At 43.3% G+C, this 19154-nt stretch overlaps 1 protein-coding gene across 2 annotated transcripts in view; it reads left to right on the top strand.

Annotated features, from left to right (window-relative positions):
- LOC144772711 (C-type lectin domain family 17, member A-like) overlaps positions 1-19154 on the top strand; it is a 147897-nt gene that overhangs the window by 43192 nt on the left and 85551 nt on the right. For both annotated transcript variants that reach the window (XM_078657232.1, XM_078657241.1), the window contains exon 4: positions 18802-18852. In XM_078657232.1, the coding sequence (XP_078513358.1) occupies positions 18802-18852 (51 nt within the window). The remainder of the gene's footprint in view (positions 1-18801; positions 18853-19154) is intronic.

Raw genomic sequence — 19154 nt, 5'->3', positions numbered from 1 at the left:
GGCCTCTACGATGACGAACCTTAGAATTTACTCTGCTAGTCTGGTTGCTCCAGACTGGCCCTTGCTCCCCTGAAAAGGAGCAACCGCTCAGACATTGCTGGTCCAAGTAAGAAGCGATCTTCAAATCCTGCGGGGGTTGCCTTTGCCAAGTCCTGTTGACTCCAATCCGGAAGCCACCATCGCCAACAGCGAGAGCCTTTATGGGTGAGTCCGTGTTCCACTCCTGGTCATCGTCGATGCCCCCGAGTCCACGTGGCAGCGGAGACAAGCTTCTCGACAACCACCTGTTTGCGCCCGACATCGCCTGGTTCCTTCCTGGTTCCATCCTGGTCACTGGCTAGTGACCCATACTCTGTCCCCTCTGCTTTCAGGTACTCTACATCTTCTATCCACCCTTGGATCCAACCGGACTCTTCTCTCCTGGCCGCCTGCAGCATCTTCATCTCCAGTCTCCATAGAACTCCACGACGACACACTTTGGCACCTATGCACCCGCTTCCTGTGGGTGAGGTAACGATAAAACACCGGTGCTCCTGTAGTGGTTTACACCTCTAGTGTCCTAGTTTAAAGTGGCTAAGTCCTAGTCCAGTCGGAAGACTTCCAAAACAGTAACTTTGATGCGCCATTGACTTTGCATTGGTGCATGCATGTGCTTTAGGCACTGCACCCGAATCCCGCGGGCCTCTCCCGTCCTAACTGCTGTTAGTCCAGAGTAGTCCCAGCGATTCACAAGGCCCTAGGCCCTATCATTGTTCGAGAAGTGGTACTTATACCACTATTTTAGTATATGGTTTAAGTGGCCACCGGGCCTATCCAAAATTGTGCAACTTTTGTATGTTTAACTGTGCTTTTGTTTAAACGCTTGTGCCTCTGGACTCATAAAGAGTACTAGTAATAAATACATATATTTTTATATATATAACTTGTGTGGTGTCCTTTCATTTGATATTACAGGAATGCATATGGTAAAACAGCTGGCTTCACATGTCCTCTTGAGTTAAGCCTAAGACTGCTTAGGTCCATGCTACCCCTAGGATAGCTTGTCCATAAGGTTGACTTACAACCACCACCATTAGGGTTGTTTGGACTGATACAAGGTGCTCACTAGAATAGTGAACATCATACATCAGGCCAACTTCTCACACTATGTAAACCCCTGCAACACATTATACCTTCGCCAGGTATAATGTATGCAGGGTGGGCGTTTTGATGCAAGTAAGCCTCGTAGAAGTGACGCAGTGAAATCTATAAGATTTCACGGCGCCACTTCTAGGATGCAAATGCGTCAATATCTGATGCCTACCTCCTGGCAGGTGTAAGACTAATGCGGGCACATTTCACATGGGACTTGCCTATGTGAGACGACCCATTGCTGGAGTTGCGTCACTTTCGTGACACACTCCAGCAATACGTCACTTTTGCGACTACAGATACATCAGAAATACTGACTTATCTGTAACTCCTTGCGACATGATAAGTCATACTGTAAATATGACGCATCATTGGTGTCGCAAGGAGGGCGCAATGAAAAGTGACGTATCCCTGTTTTCTCGCAGCGATGCGTCACTTTTCATAAATGAGGCCCACGGTCTTTAGCTGCTTCTTAAACAGTGCTTCAGAGTCAATACATCGTAAGTGACTGGAAGCTGGTTCCATGCCTTGGTGCCTAGAACTGAAAAAGATACACCACCTCCAGTTTTTAGTCCAAAAGAAGGGGACTAGAAGAGCCAATGTAAAACTCTCAGAGCCAAATCAGATGAACATCTATGAAGTTGCATTACCAGTCTGGCCCCTGCATGTGTACAACCTGGAGTTTATGGATAGTTTCTTCTGAGGAACCTGCTTAGAGGCTGTTGCAGTAGTCCAATTTTGAGGTTATCAAGGCAAAAGCAATTGTATTCCTTGTAACCAATGAGAGTAGATTAAAAAAAATTCTCAATGATCTTATTAGATTGAAACACATACCTGCTACTGCAAGAGCTTGAGGGCGGAAGGACAAAGAAGCATCACATTTAACTCCAAGATTTTTTACCACTTCATCAGTGGCAGGCAAGGGGGGGTGGCACCGACGGAGGCCTCCATTGACCTGGAGCTAAAGATTTTCACTTACCGAGCAACATGATCTCAGTTTTGTCAATATTCCATTTTAGATGATTGGACTGCATCCACTGGATGACCTCACATAGACAATTTTGAAAGTTAAGCTTAGCGCCAAAGGATGCTGTATCCAACGGTAGAATCAGCTGCGTGCCATAAGAGGTAGTTTTGATTTGAAAAGATGTAATCAAGCAAATTGGGGGGAGTGTCATATAAATATTAAATAATACAGGTCTGCGAGATGAGCCCTGTGGAACCCCTGATGACACAATTTTTTCAGAAGATGAGAAGGGTCCTAGCAAGACAGATTGTCTACGGTCCCAATGATGCGCCAGACATTTTCCCCTGTGATACCCCATTCTTACCAGTGATGACCCAGCCATTCTCCTAGTGATGCCCAGCCTTTGTCCTCAATGATGCCCAGCCATTCTCCCCAGTGATACCCCATTCTTCCCAGTGATTCCCCAGCCATTCTCCCATCGATGCCCAGCCTTTGTCCTCAATGATGCCCAGACATTCTCCCCAATGATACCCCATTCTTACCAGTGATGACCCAGCCATTCTCCCAGTGATGCCCAGCCTTTGTCCTCAATGATGCTCAGACATTCTCCCCAATGATACCCCATTCTTACCAGTGATGACCCAGCCATTCTCCCAGTGATGCCCAGCCTTTGTCCTCAATGATGCTCCAGACATTTTCCCTTGTGATACCCCATTCTTCCCAGTGATGACCCAGACTTCCCCAGCGATGCCCAGCCATTCTCCCAGCGATGCTCCGCCTTTGTCCTCAATGATGCTCCAGACATTCTCCCCAATGATACCCCATTCTTCCCAGTGATTCCCCAGCCATTCTCCCAGTGATGCCCAGCCTTTGTCCTCAACGATGCCCAGACATTCTCCCCAATGATACCCCATTCTTACCAGTGATGACCCAGACTTCCCCAGCGTTGCCCAGCCATTCTCCCAGTGATGCCCAGCCTTTATCCTCAATGATGCCCAGACATTCTCCCCAATGATACCCCATTCTTCCCAGTGATGACCCAGCCATTCTCCCAGTGATGCCCAGCCTTTGTCCTCAATGATGCTCCAGACATTTTCCCCTGTGATACCCCATTCTTCCCAGTGATGGCCCAGACTTCCCCAGCGATGCCCAGCCATTCTCCCAGTGATGCGCAGCCTTTCTCCTCTATGATGCTCCAGACATTCCCCCCAGTGATACCCCATTCTTACCAGTGATGACCCAGCCCTTCTCCTAGTGATGGCCAGCCTTTGTCCTCAATGATGCCCAGACATTCTCCCCAATGATACCCCATTCTTACCAGTGATGACCCAGCCCTTCTCCCAGCGATGCCCAGCCTTTGTCCTCAATGATGCACAGACATTCTCCCCAGTGATACCCCATTCTTTTTTTTTAAATTCTTTTTTATTGAATAGAGCAATAGGTAATCGAAGGTACAAAACATGTTTCACTTTAAATTTCAATATCAATACATTTCCAATAAATTTCTAAAATATCAGACAAGAGATAAAATGATAAAAGGGAGCAAGATTCATCGAGATAAAAAGAACAGCCAAAGACATCATTAAAATTTTCAGGACATTATGTACAAAATTTGCAATTTATAAAGTGCATTTGCAAAGACGTGCAAAACTACAATAAAGTGCTGCTGCAAAGTGCAAAAGGTACAATAAAGTACAATCTTAAAAGTGCTTAGTGCAAGCTAGTGTAAGAAAAAAGTGCTAATAAAGTGCAAATGTCCTAAAAGAACAAAGCTATTACATTCATAGATGAGAAGGCTGTCAGTAGTGAAAAAACTTATATCGTCTACTCTCGATTTTCTTCACGAATCATCCTCCCTTCAATTGTTCTAGATTCCCAAAATATGCCCAGTTCCTTTCAAATCTCCCAATGGCTCTCACTCTGCCAGCATAAGCCTTTTCAAAAAAACAGGTTCTCCTCATTTTATTAAACCATTTTATGTGTGATGGGATCTCCCTGGATTTCCAGCTTTGAAGTATTAAAGAACGAGCAACTGCGCAAGATATAAATATAAATACTTCTTCAGCTTTATTAAGCCCACTCCTGTCCTTGCATATACCGAACAGGACTATTTCTGCTACTGGCGGAAAAGATTTCCCAATGGCCTGATCGATATCAGCAAATATCTCCTTCCAGAAAGATTCTAACTGCGGGCAAGCGAAGAAAATATGGTGCCATCTTCCCTGGCCACTAGCCATACATCTGAAACATTTATTCTCGACTTCAGGATACATCTTCTCCAAAGCCTCCGGTGTATAATACGCTAACCAGCGAGAAAGAAAAGACATCCTCTTATAATTGGCTGCATGTAAAGATTTATTTCCCAACTGAGATAGGACCTCCCAATCCTTGGAGGAAAAATTGCATTGAGTTGAGAGATTTATTTTCTCAAGATGTCTATCTACTAGTACATTATGTCCAGAGCAATGAAGCATCTTGTACCAATATCCTATACCCTTATTCTTTCCTCCATACAGGGCTGTAAGTATAGCATTAGGATAATTAAGCAGGCCACTTATCACATTTCTGATAAAGTAGACAATCTGCATATATTCAAAAAAGGTCGGACGCAAGGGACTATTAGTTTTATCAACTACCTCCTGCCAACTAATTACCCTGTTTTGAACTACCAGATGTCTCAATTCACAAAACCCGCAAAGTTCCCAATTTTTAATGTGATTCAAACTAACTGGGAGGCCTATTTGATTACATTCAATTAAACTTAAATAATGAGAGCCATCGGTACCATGTTTTGTAAAAAGGAGCGACAGTCCTGAGGCATATTCTCTTAACGTCTTGTATCTTGACCTCTTTGGGAGCTTTGCAATTTTTTTTAAAAACTGGAATTTGAGATCCTGCCTCTTGTAACATCTTTGTAAGAAAAAAATTATCTCTTGTCTGATTAATCCTCAATAATCCTGCCAGTATATAAAAAAATGCAGCTTCATAGTAGGTCCTTAAATGGGGTAGAGCTAAACCTCCTTGATCGACTGGAAGTTGTAACACTGGAAGTTTAACTCTTGAAGCTTTATTGCCCCAAATAAAACCTCTCAGCATTGTTTCCAGCTCTTTAAAGAAACCTAAATTAATTTTAATGGGAATGTTGCTGAACAAAAATAGGGAGAGAAGAATTGGCTCTGCTCCCTGGTACACCCTCGAACTTAGGTGTATCAGAACCTCCTGTAAAAGGTTTGAACGTGCTTGGAGGAGAGAGCAGACGGAGGAAAGTCGGGCCTTCTATAAGAAGGAGTTGAGGAAATATAAAAGGGCACTGAAGGACGCTAAAAAGGCTTTCTTTAGCGAGAGGATTGCGAGGGCAAGTAACTCCTCAGGCGAATCGTTTAAAATTTTTAAAGAACTTCTGAAAGCACCGACCCCCCCAGTGCTACACGATAACCCTAAAGAACAATGTGAGGATCTGGCTAAATTCTTTCACTCTAAAATAGAGAAAATATTATCCTCCTTACCCTCTATCCCTCTCATTCAGGAATCAGTTATTGGTTCTACAAACTGCCCGACTGAGTTTACATCCTTTGGCCCCTTCTCGGAAGAGGAGGTTACAAAGGTCCTGCTGGAGATGAAGAGTGGCTCTCCGAGTGATCCAGTCCCGATGAAACACCTTAAGCCCGTGGTTAACATCCTGTCAACTCCTTTGACTGATCTCATAAACCTCTCACTCGCTCAGGGCATAGTGCCACAGAGATGGAAAAAGGCTGTGGTGAAAGCCCTATTGAAAAAACCAGGATTGGATCCATCTGATTTGACCAACTTTAGGCCAATTTCTCTCCTTCCTGGTTTTTCAAAAATTGCTGAGAAGCTGGTCAATCGTCAGCTTTCTCACTATCTTGAAGCTAACCACCTGCTAGGAGACTCCCAGACTGGTTTCCGCCCCGGCCATGGAACAGACACTGCCTTGCTGGCAGTAGTGGAGGAGGCAAGAAGCACTCTCGATACAGGGGGGTCAGTGGCAGTGATCCTCCTGGACTTGAGTGCTGCTTTTGACACCGTGAACCATCAGGTGCTCCTCCAACGGCTGTCAGAGGCAGGTGTCTCGGGGACAGCTTTGAAATGGCTGGGTTCCTTTCTTGCGGATCGTTTCTACCAGGTCTGGGAAGGGTCAGAGCAATCTGCCCCAATCCCTCTTCAATGTGGAGTCCCGCAGGGCTCATCGCTGAGCCCTACCTTATTTAATATTTATATGGCTCCACTTGAAAGAGTGGTCGCCCCTTCGGGGGTGAAGATCATCAGCTATGCTGATGATACCCAGCTGGTGGTGGGCCTCACGCAATTGGCGGCACACCCTGAGGTATTACATGACTGCCTCGCCGATGTTTATCGGTGGATGTCCATCTCTGATTTAAAGCTCAATGGAGGTAAGACCGAGCTGATGCTCCTGGGCAACTCCAATCCTTCCATCATTGCGAGTTGCTGGCCCTGGTCTCTTGGCGACCCACCATCCCCCAAGAAGGAGATCAAATCCTTGGGAATATGGTTGGATGACGATCTGTCCTTCAGGACTCATGCCAAGAAGACCGCAGGGGTCTGTTTTGGTTTGTTGAGATCAGCCCGAAAGGTGTTACCTCTGCTTCCTGCTCCATCAAGGAAATTGTTGATTCATGGCCTAATTCTATCCAGGCTCGATTATGGGAATGTGTTGTTTCTCGGTGCTCCGGAAGCTACCTTCAAAACCCTTCAACAGGTGCAAAATGCAGCTGCGAGAGTCCTTTTGGATGTCCCCAGAAGGCAGTCTGCTGCTCCGGCCCTTAAAGCGCTCCACTGGCTCCCCGTGAAGGAGCGGGTGAAATTTAAAGCGCTTTGTACAGCTCATAAAATTTTACACGGTAAAGGCCCTTCCATTCTCGCAAATATGGCCCGTCCCTACAAACCCTCTCGTCTGTTGCGCTCGGAGCAAAAACATCTTTTGCAGTCAGCGAGAGTAAGAAGAGCCCGGTCGGGGGGCAGGCGTTTTTCTGTGCAGGTGGCCTCTCTTTGGAACTCTCTGCCCCTCAAGATCCGCTTAGAACCCCAGATCCTATCATTTAGGAAGTTGCTTAAGACCCATCTGTTTCCCCGGTAGTGTTTAGCTGAGTCTTTTCCTTTTTTTGTGGTCTGTTGCGCCGGGATGCCCCTGGGTAAGCCGAGCGCATTATAAATTTCATATTATTATTATTATTATTAAGCAATGGCAGCACCGACATTTTAATCAGTGATACCCTGCCTATAACTGATAATGGAAGCAGGAGCCATTGATCTAAAAGGTTCTGAATTTTATTCTTCATTCTTGTGTAATTCAAGGAAAAAAGCTTATCATATTCGCAAGTCACGACAATGCCCAGGTATCTAATTGGGTCACTTCTTGCAACTTGGGCCTGCAAATAAAAAGGGAGAAAATGTAGATCAGTGTTTAAAATAAGTACCTCCGTTTTTTTGGGATTTACTTTATATCCCCCTATCTTTTCATAGTTATTGAACTCTCTCATTAGGTTTTCAATGTTTTCTTTTTTAGGTATTAAATAAAGTATAATGTCATCGGCAAACAACTTTAATTTAGACATACCGATGATAGGGGGCTGAATGGCCACATTGTCCCTAATCTTTACCACTAAAGGCTCAATAAAGAAAGTAAAGAGCAACGGGGACAACGGGCAGCCCTGCCTTGTACCCCGATTTACCTTAATCTTCCCAGCCTGTTTCGCATTGATTATTATTTGAGCCGATGCTCCCTCTTAGATGTAGCATCTTAATAACTGAGGCCGGGAATCCAAATTGACCGAGAGAGTAGAATAATGCTGCCCAGTTGGCCAAGTCAAACGCTTTTTCTGCGTCCATCATTAAAATACAGGCTGGAGTCGAATTTATATTAAAATAGCCCAATGCCTGAATTAGGAACTCGGTGTTTGCTGCCATATAACGTCCTGCAATAAACCCAGTCTGATCTTGGTGGATAACCTCCTGTGCTGCGAGCACAAATCTTTCTGCCCATATTTTCATGAGGATTTTATAATCAGAATTTAATAAGCTAATTGGCCTATATGAATTGACGTCGTTTTGATTTTTGTCTTTTTTAACAAAACATATGATTGTAGATTCCTTAAATTCAGCAGGGACGTGCCCACCTAACCTAATATAATTATACAACTTTTCAGGGGAGTTACTAGTTCTTTAAAAAAAAACGTATACATTTCAATTGGGTATCCGTCCTGACCGGAAGCCTTGGCCCCTGAAGTTGCCTTTATACATTCTTGTATTTGAGAGGTATTTATTTCAAGACTAATTTGATTAACCCGATTTTTGGAGATTTTGGGGATTTCTATATTTGCAAAGTAATCCTGGATCCTTGCTTCCTCTACCTGGTATTCCGTAGAGTAGATTTTTTCAAAATGATCCAGGAAAATCCTAGAGATCTTATCGCTATCCACCTCCTCCAGTCCACTCTGCGGGTCTTGGATTTTCACTATCAGTGATGGCTCCTGCCTCTTTCTCGTAGAATTAGCCAGTAATTTTCCCACCAACTGGCTGTCTTCGTAGACCTTTTGTTGGAAGGCTTTCGAGCTATTTATCTCTTCCGCAATAAAGAAATCCCGTAGAAGAGCTTTAGCCTGCTCTAATTGACTTGAATGTTGTTGGAGCTGTAAAGCATATTTCCTCTGTACGGCTAACTGAAGCTTAGATATTTTTAGCTTTCTTTCGTTCGCCTGTGCACTGGTATACGCGATGATCTGGGCGCGAGCTGCTGCTTTATATCCGCCCCAAACAGAGAAGGGTTCAGCTGAATTATCATTCATTTCAAAGAATTGTGTAATCCATTCTCTGAATTCTGAAACCCAAACATGGTTTTGTAGCAGGGTGCGGTCCAGCTGCCACCTGGGACGCTCCCCATCCACTACTCCAAGAGCTAGCTCTAGTTCTATTCTGCCGTGGTCAGAGAACGGATTGCATCCAATCAGAGTTCTTAAGATCTGAAAAGATCTAGATATTAAAAAGAAATCTGTTCTGGATGCAGTCCGAAACTGGTGGGAATAACATGTAAAAGATTCTTCTTCAACATTCCTACAACACCATGGATCCCTTAATTGATACTCATGTAAGAGTGCTTCAAAAAAACTTTTTGTTTTAGGTTTAAGCTGCTTCTTTTTCTTATTAGAAGTATCTCTTAACAAATCTTGAATATAATTAAAATCTCCTCCTAGAACTATCTGTCCTGGGACTCCCCTTAAAACTTCATACATTTCTGTCAACCCGGAAATATCATCAAGGATGGGGCCATAGTAATTCACAAAGTTTATAATTTTATCTTGCAATTTTGCCACCACCCATAGCCACCTATCCTTGGCATCTCTTTGAACCTGTAAAAACTCCCAGGCCAGATCCCTTGAGAAATAAATAGCAACCCCTCTCTGGGCCACCCCTGCTGATGAAAAAAAGACATTAGAAAAGTATCTCGGAATAAACAGCTTCGGGCTATTAGACTTCAAATGATTCTCCTGAAAAAAGACCACCTGTGATCTAAGAGATATTACCCATTTCACAAGAGCCCCATACTTCTGTTTATTTAACATTCCATTTGCATTAATTGACAGGATATTACATGTATTAAATTTCATCTAGAAAAGGTCTTTTCCTTGTTAAGTACCTAACAATAAATATTGAAAAAATTCTATGCCTATTGCACCTATTCCTTTTTACTGCATTTACCCCCCCCCCCCTTCCCCCGCCCTACCCAGGAATGTGGAAACTCCCCTCCCTGCCACGCCGACCACATTCCTCCCACTTCTTCTCTTCTGGGTGTCCTTTTGTTACACCATAAGTGACCCGTAGATTTGGTACCGCCCCATACTACTATTATTCACGATTAACGCTAAACAAAAAGGAGAATCAAAGTGAAAAGAAAGAAGGAAGACAACTCAGGAAAAGTTGAACTTTACAAAACCAAAGGTTAGATTTTCCCTTTTTCAGGCCCTGGCTCCTGAAGAGATCTCCTTAAGAAGAGATTGTGCCTCTTCAACGTCAGTAAACAAGTAAAATTTTCCCTTAACCAGGACCTTTAATTTTGACTGCTGCGCAATTGAGGCTTGAGCGCCATTTGCTTTAAATAGATGTAGAATTTTTACAAATTCTTTTCTTCTTTTTGCAGCTACTGCAGTCATATCCGAATTGATCCTACATTTTGTTGTTTCTGATACTGAAAACTGACGTTGTTGAAAGGCTCTAGAAAGAATCCTCTCTCTAATCCTGTAGTCAGCGAAATTCAATAGGATAGTTCTTGGAAATGTTGAATTTGGAAAGCGCTGAGCCGGGACCCGATGGGCCCTTGTTATAGTCAAGTCCCCCTCAAATTCAGGTAGAACTGTATGCTGAATAAAAGAATTGGCCCACTGAATGGTATCGGAGCCTTCTATTCCTTCCGGAACCCCGACAATCCTTAGATTTGATCTTCTGGAGTGATTTTCAAGCTCCTCAAGCTTGTTTGCAAGAAAGTTTTTCTTCTCAGCTGCCTCCCTTGCTTCCCCCGAGACCAGGTTCATTTGATCTTCAAGGGCAGAGATCCTAGCCTCTGCCTCCTGTAGTCTATTCGGGAGCGCCAGCATTGATTCCTCAAATTTGTCCATTCTTAAATGTAAGGCAGCTATCTCCACTTGCTGGTTGTGTTTTATTTCTAGGATCTCATCAAGAATTAGATTCAGCATTTCGCGGATGTCTAACTGACATCTCACCTCTGAAGACTGAAGGCTATCTTTTCCTGCCAAAAGATTTATGTTAGTACTCGTATTCGTATTACTCTCATTATGGCCCGGCTGTACCTCTTCACCCTCTGCTCGTGCTGCCCCAGATTCTCCGCTTTGTAAGTCCGGAAATGGAGAAGAGTCTTGCACACAGTCCCCCTCATTCATCACCTCTTTTGTGGCGATTCAAGGAGATTGCGGAATAAGTAGGAGGAGAGGTTCCGGTGCCTGGTCATAGCAATGAATCTTTGACTTTGTTATCGGGCCAGAGTCATCGGGAAGTACAATATTAGCTGGTGAGTCTGGTGAGGCAGCAAGAGTTGAGGTTGTGTGCGATTGTACGGGGAGAGTCTTTGGAGTGGTTTTCTTTGCAAAGAGTGGATACTCCTTTATCTCTTTTCCTCCATTACCACATTTATTTTTACCCTCTCCTGCCTGAGATGGAGTTTCTAAAGCTGGTACCGAGGTAGAAGTTGGCACCTCCGCTTCTAATTCTACTTTGGATTGCATTGTTATATTAAAAATGTCTCGACAACCCATAACTGTCTTCTTTGGCTCCGTAACTTGCAAAGAGGTAGAAGCGAGGGGAGTGATCCCCCATTCTTACCAGTGATGACCCAGCCATTCTCCCAGTGATGCTCAGCCTTTGTCCTCAATGATGCCCAGACATTCTCCCCAGTGATACCCATTCTTCCCAGTGATTCCCCAGCCATTCTCCCAGTGATTCCCAGCCTTTGTCCTCAATAATGCGCAGACATTCTCCCCAATGATACCCCATTCTTACCAGTGATGACCCAGCCATTCTCCCAGTGATGCCCAGCCTTTGTCCTCATTGATGCTCCAGACATTTTCCCCTGTTATACCCCATTCTTCCCAGTGATGACCCAGACTTCCCCAGCGATGCCCAGCCATTCTCCCAGCAATGCCCAGCCTTTGTCCTCAATGATGCTCCAGACATTCTCCCCAGTGATACCCCATTCTTCCCAGTGATTCCCCAGCCATTCTCCCAGTGATTCCCAGCCTTTGACCTCAATGATGCCCAGACATTCTCCCCAGTGATACCCCATTCTTCCCAGTGATTCCCCAGCCATTCTCCCAGTGATGCCCAGCCTTTGTCCTCAATGATGCTGCAGACATTCTCCCTAGTGATGCCGCAGGAATTTTTCAAGTGATGTCCCACGCATTTTTCCCATTGATGCTCCAGACAAATCCAGATTATGATAGAAACAATCTTCCAAAATGTCAGGTTGCTCACTCAAGCCATTAGAACCATGCTGAGATCAACAACAAGAATTTCCTTATGAGAAGATCGCAGTCTTCAGACAAATCCCTATTTTGAGGTCATCTGCGAATCATTTTGTTTTTGTTCTGTCACTTGACTAAGCAGTGAGGCACAGATGGGCAGACATACACACTAATTTAACAGTGACATGTTATAACGTACTAGAAATGCTCATTATTTAGATTGCCACGCCATCTAGTGCAATGTCCTCGGCATTCATTTCTCGGATTAAATTGTTTTGACGATAGCATTCAAATTGTTCTTAGTAAAGCTTTAAAGTCCCCTTACGCATGCGTGCATTTGACTAGGTCACTGGGCCGGATGTAGAGAAATGCTGAGTTGTGACAACTCTTGCTCTCGAAGGCTCGTGCCTCAGAAGCAGTTGTATCGCGCACGCGCCTTCCTGGGCTAATGTTGGCTAACATGCTGCCCATACCGCCCCCGCACCGCTGGTTACTTGTGGCCATCTTTTCCTAGGCCCTTCAACACGGCCTCTTGAATATCCATATCCTAAAAAATAAAATTAGAATAGAAATGTAAATAGTCATAGAATGTAACAAAATATGCCTAAATGAATCATAATATTCGGGTAGTGTGCATCCTAAGGATTTTGGGCCCAGGGACAAAAGTATTTGGGGTGAGGGGGTGGGGATGGGGATGTTCGGAGCAGCTTTGGATTTATGATTCAATTTCAGCTTTTTAATGCCCTTTGCCCAGGTCACTGATACTGCACAGGCACACTGGTCCACATTCTAACTGTGTTTCCTTCTAATATTCAGGGATAGTGATGTGTGTTTTCATTATTGTTTATGATAAAATAACACACCCAGGCAAAAACAGCTATACTGGCAGAGTTCAAGTAACGACAAATTAGTAAAAAATAATCAGGCACAAAATTAGCATTTGGGGATTTAATTGAATAAAATTGATAAAAGAGGTCATGAGGATAATCAATGACATAGGAACAAGTAAAAAAATAACAATAAAAAATTCTTTCATTAGAAAATCAATGGATGTAAATTATTATGTATACAGATATTCCCAATGATCTGGAGGGAAGATGGTTTTCGTCTACGCGTTTCAACACATGAGAAGTGTCTTCCTCAGGACGCTACCATCTTGTAGCTAAAAATAGATAAAACATATTTGCAAGAACTGTTTATGTTTATGCTAACAATGTGCACTTGATCAATATATCAGCTAAGACTTGAACTTGAACATATTTGCCAGAAAAATGATGATATCACATGATGTACCGCTTCTTGACAATTCATTATACAGAACTGATTGTAAGATATAGTACAGTAGCACACATCAATATCATCTAGTTGTACACATCAATATCATCTAGTTGTACAAGAAATAATCATTATATCTAAAAGACAGAATGGAATTTACAGGGATCGAGAAAAAAAATAGACCAGAAATAAGGAATTAGTTATGTAGCAAAGATGCCTGGTTGAGCCCAAACCGACAGAGAATATGTTTTTATTTTATTTTATTGAATAGAAAAATCTCTTTTGCCCTGCCTATTTAAAGGTGTATCAGTTATTAAGATATCTATGTTTCCTATTAAATAGATCTAATTGAGGTTAACTATACTTGTACCATGAGAATGGCTGGTTAGACTCACACTGAAAAATAATAGCATATTTATTTTATTAAATTGGAGGTAATTTTTCCTACTTATTTTGAAGTGTTCTAGCTATTTAACGATAACACCATGGAAAGACTCCTCTTTTAAGATAAATGTGGTTGGGGTTAGCTATGTTATACATAGAGTAGAAGAGAAAATAGAGAATACTTACCATGCATAGGCGCTTTAAGATGTTGAAAGAAAAACCATGTAGAGACAGGTCCAATCGGGGTCTTTGCATCAGGTCTTTTTATCTATATGAGCCCGCAATGGAGAGTCAAAAGCCGACGGGTTAGCTGTTATTCTGATATTGTAGCGAGAAATACGGCCTATCCAATTCAGCAAAAGGCCATGTGTATATAAAATCATGAGCTGAAAGATATCTGACAGGATGCTTGATCTTTTACATGCAGTTGTTAAATACACGTCTACCTACAGCGAATCATTGTCAACCCGAAAGCGTGAATGATTAAAAAAGGGTATACCTGTAAGGTAGTTGATATCACTTTGTAGATCAAATAATCATGGCAGCATGGGTCGCACCAGATAAAGTTAAAAGCTGGCGAAAGCTCAACGGCTGAGAGACGTCAAAATGTATACAATTTATAATGTATTCAATACTGAATGCATTCTCTTTGTGATGATGCGGAACTAGAATACAGGACAGGTTTCATATTAATCTACCTTAGTTGGAGTGGTCTTGCATCCCCAAACGACAGGCACTGCACTGTGCAGATGAAATACGGCCAGGTGATCGCTATTAGTTAGCTAAGCAGGGGCTTCAAGAATCTTCAGTTGCTAAAATCGAATACATATCGGTTGTTGGTGTTTCTATATTTGTTGGAGCGGGAATATGCATGCAGCAGTATATATGCAACAAACGTGCCACAAGTATGAAGGGGGAGAGAGATATATTCCTTATTTACCTGACGTAGCGTATATAGTGGCTCATATATTGATGGAAGATTGAACTGATGAAAACGTGAAAACACAGGTTAAGTACCTGAACGGTTCCGAATGTAAAAGAGAAAAAAAAATGCTTTATAAATAAAGCTCAGAATAATATGTCAGGACTCACAATGTTAAGGGCACAATCGGAGAGCTGTATGCTTATTACCTGTGAGGAGCTTAGCGTGATGATTACCCCAACGGAGTGGCGTCTGTTGCCTCGTGAAAAGTGACGTATCTGAAATGGCACATGGAAAGGGCTCATGTATAGTCGAGCTGATAAAAGCGTTAAAATGCAAACTGGATACCTAAGCGATACAAAAGAAGGAAAGGAAAAAACGAAACGATGTTTTATTTAAAAGGAGCTCTAAATAGTATTACACGACTCTTAATATTAGGGGCGCACTTGGACAAATGTTCGCTGGTTACCTGATGGAAAGCTGAGCGTGGTGATAACTGCAACGGCGTGGCGTCTACTGCCTCGTAGAATAAATCGAATCTGAGAAAGTGACGATGATACGCTTATATATCGTGTTATCTGATAGGTGGACAATGCGGAAATTGAATTCCTTAAAGAGATATGTCGTGATGGTTGACAACTGGTTGTGTTGTTGTAAGGGTATATCTAAAAAGTGCGGACTGTCTTCCTCAGACACACGATATATATGGTTTGTCTATATAGGGGCCGTTAATATAAGAATCGTACTTATAAAGGGTTTTCTAACGAAGCATGCGAATACATAGTAATATGAGAAATGATAAGATTCCCACATACTATATAGAATAAGATTACTTAAAATAAAATCGAGTAAGTGTTTTCAGCTTTTGTTCCGAAAGGTGGAATGTAGATATTTATTGGAAAAGATAAAGACTTTAAATAATGGCATTTTCCCTGGGCAATTCGTTGTTTAATCCATTGGTAAAAGTACCTAGGGAAAAAATCCCACAAACTTCCTTTTTCTTTCTGATTTGGTCTTTGCTGTTGTTGGGGATGTGGATTTTTCCAAGATTCGCCATCTAATATCTGACGATGCATGTTAAAATTAAAAAAGTGACTAACTAGGGGGGCTGTATGTTTCAGAGTTTTTATGGCAGATCTATGTTCTGTCAGTCGCGTTTTCATTGCTCGCGACGTCTCCCCTACATAGTCCAAGTTGCATGGGCATATGATTAGATACACTATATTGCGTGTATTGCAAGTCCATAATTCCTTGGCCTGGATATTGAAATGGTTAAAAACAAAAGATTCTCCTGTGAGAATGGCATCACATGATTGGCAAGAACCACATCGGGAGGTGCCCCTTACACAGTTTGTTCCATCTATTGATTTTTGTATGAACGGGGGGTTGTTGATTGATGTGGTGTATCGTGATCGAACTATTAAGTCTTTTAAATTTTTGTTACGGCGATGTGCAAACATGGGTTTTTCTAGTTTTTTCTGGGTATCATCCACATTCAGAAGGTGCCAATTGGCACTAATTACTTGTCTGACAGTGGCGTCCAGAGTAGAATGTTTTGTTATGCACACCAGCTTGGGTTCTTCTTTTTGCTTTTGTGACTTAAGTAAGGCATCTCGGTCATAAAACCGTGCTCTTTTATACGCTGTCCTAACGAGGCGATGAGGATAGCCTTGTTCTAGGAATTTCTCTTTCATGGTAACTGACTGAGTGTCATAGTCTTTCAAAGTGGTGTAATTTCGTCTTATTCTGAGAAATTGAGAGAAAGGAATACTATCCTTCTGGTTCCTAGGATGGTAACTTGTAAAATGTAGGAGAGTATTCCTTGCCGTAGGCTTGGTATATAGATCTACCTCAAGTTTATTGGAATTGTATCTAATGTAGATGTCCAAAAATTCCACTCGTGAAGGAACAATATGAGCAGTAAACCGGAGGTTAGTGTCGGCAAGATTGAGCCAACTTAAAAATTCCTGCAAGGTCTGTTCCCCATTGGTCCAGATGAAAAAAATGTCATCAATATATCGGTACCAACACTGCAGCAGCTAACTAATATTAATTCACATAATCTCTGCCACCGACTGCCATTTCTCAAAAGCGAGCTGTCAGGTGCGCAACACCCATTGGAATCAAAGGGCTTCAGCCCCCCCCGTCGTGAGTGGCAGCCCGTGCTCAGACAGCTCCCAGTCACGCACACAGCCGCACCCGAGCACTTCACAGGTCTTTAAAAGACCATGTGCATGTTATTGAGGCTTAGTTGTTGTTTTACCCCTTCCAAGAGCCCCTGCCACTCCACTCAGCCTTTTGCTTAAAGTTTCAGCCCCCCCCCGAAATTTTTTCTTAGCCCCCCCGAAATGTCGCTCTAGTTGCGCCTCTGATGGCTGTTGCATGGTGTTGAAAACAAGTAACATTTGTCTGCAAAATGTCTGTCTTAGACTCTCACACATCACTGTTTATTAAAATTAAAGAAAAATTGTATTTAAAACAATTAATGTTTAAGAGTTATTCAGGGTCATCGGGGCAGGACCGTGTGGAGAACAGAGCTGGCCCTGAGCTGTCAGCCATCAATGATCCCAGAGCTACTGACAAATGCAAAAAGAACAATTGATGGACAGAATGCAGAACAATGTCATACATTCACCCCCAGAACAGAGATCTGGGCCTAAATCCATCGTTTTTTTGCTCACCATGCCATTCCAGTTTAGACACAGCCATATGCAAATCAGTGTTGACCCTGTGCCCGATGGGAACAGTCCAGCCCGAACTGCCAGGCCAGGTCCTCCCTGGACTGGAAACAAGCATCCTAGGACCAGTTTCGGGCTTTCAGCCCTCATCAGCCAGGATAGCTTGACTCCAGTGGCATGTAGAGCACAGGACCCATGTCTGGGCATACCCGTCCCACTCGGGGGGACAAATGCAAAAAGAACAATTGATGGACAGAATGCAGAACAATGTCATACATTCACCTCAGTACAGAGATCTGGGCCCAAATCCATCGTTTTTTTGCTCACCATGCCATTCCAGTTTGGACCCAGCCATATGCAAATTAGTCTTGACCCAACGCCGAATGGGAACAGTGCAGCCCGAACTGCCAGGCCATGTCCTCCCTGGACTGGAAACAAGCATCATAGGACCGGTTTCGGGCTTTCAGCCCTCATCAGCCAGGATAGCTTGACTTTAGTGGCATGAAAAGCATGGGACCCATGTCTGGGCATACCCATCCCACTCGGGGTGCCAAATGCAAAAATAAACAATTGATGGACACAATGCAGTACAATGTCATACATTCACCCCAGTACAGAGATCTGGGCCTAAATCCATCATATTTTTGCTCACCATGTCATTCCAGTTTGGACCCATCCATATGCAAATCAGTCTTGATCCTGCGCCCAATGGGAACAGTCCAGCCCGAACTGCCAGGCCAGGTCCTCCCTGGACTGGAACCAAGCATCCTAGGACCGGTTTTGGGGTTTCAGCCTTCATCAGCCAGGATGCCAGGATAGCTTGACTCCAGTGGCATCGAGGTCAGAGGACCGACGTCTGGGCATACCAGTCCCACTCGGGGTGACAAATGCAAAAAGAACAATTGGTGGACAGAATGCAGAACAATGTCATACATTTACCCCAGTACAGAGATCTGGGCCTAAATCCATAGTTTCTTTGCTCACTAGCTTGACTCCAGTGGCATGGAGAGCACGGGACCCACGTCTGGGCATACCCGTCCCACTTGGGGTGACAAATGCAAAAAGAACAATTGATGGACAGAATGCAGAACAATGTTATACATTCACCCCAGTACAGAGATCTGGGCATAAATCCATCATTTTTTTGCTCACCATGCCACTCCAGTTTAGACCCTGCCATATGCAAATCAGCCTTGACCCTGCGCCCAAAGCTATTGACGACCCTTGACCCTTTTAGTTTTAGGCTTGTGGATCAACTAGCACATTCCTTTGTCGTTTCCCACTCTTGGAGGCTGGGGAGTTGGAGAAGGTGCAGTGTTGTGGTTTGACCGTCACATCATTGCACTAGTGACAGAAATGGCATGACAGTCCAATTTTCACCAAGTGTTACCTTAGAATACTTTGGATTCAGATTAATCATTGCCCATTCCTTTTCAGGAGAGGGCATTTCCGTAATTGGGACAAGGAAATCAGCAACCTCAAAAATAGGTAAGTGACATGTTAACGATTTACTACTTGTACCTTTTGATAAGTATGTACAGCCTTTGTGCAGCGCATCCTGTAGACGAGGTAAACAAACAATTAAAAGACAGTAAGGGCAGAGAAAAAAAGTTCCCTGCTCCTGATAGTATCTGACTCACTCGGAGCTCTGCTAGTGTCTCTACAGTACAGGCACACAAGACATGTGTACGGTGTGCTCAGCCGTTGGGACTCAGCGTTAAGAATTCAATCAGATCACATACGTTTTTCAACTGCAAAACTTTGCCGATCAAGCATATTGCTTGATAGTC

Source organism: Lissotriton helveticus, chromosome 1_1, assembly GCF_964261635.1.
Source record: "Lissotriton helveticus chromosome 1_1, aLisHel1.1, whole genome shotgun sequence".
Taxonomy (NCBI): Eukaryota; Metazoa; Chordata; class Amphibia; order Caudata; family Salamandridae; genus Lissotriton; species Lissotriton helveticus.
The sequence above is the reverse complement of the archived record's forward strand: the minus strand, read 5'-3'. Positions and strand labels throughout refer to the sequence as shown.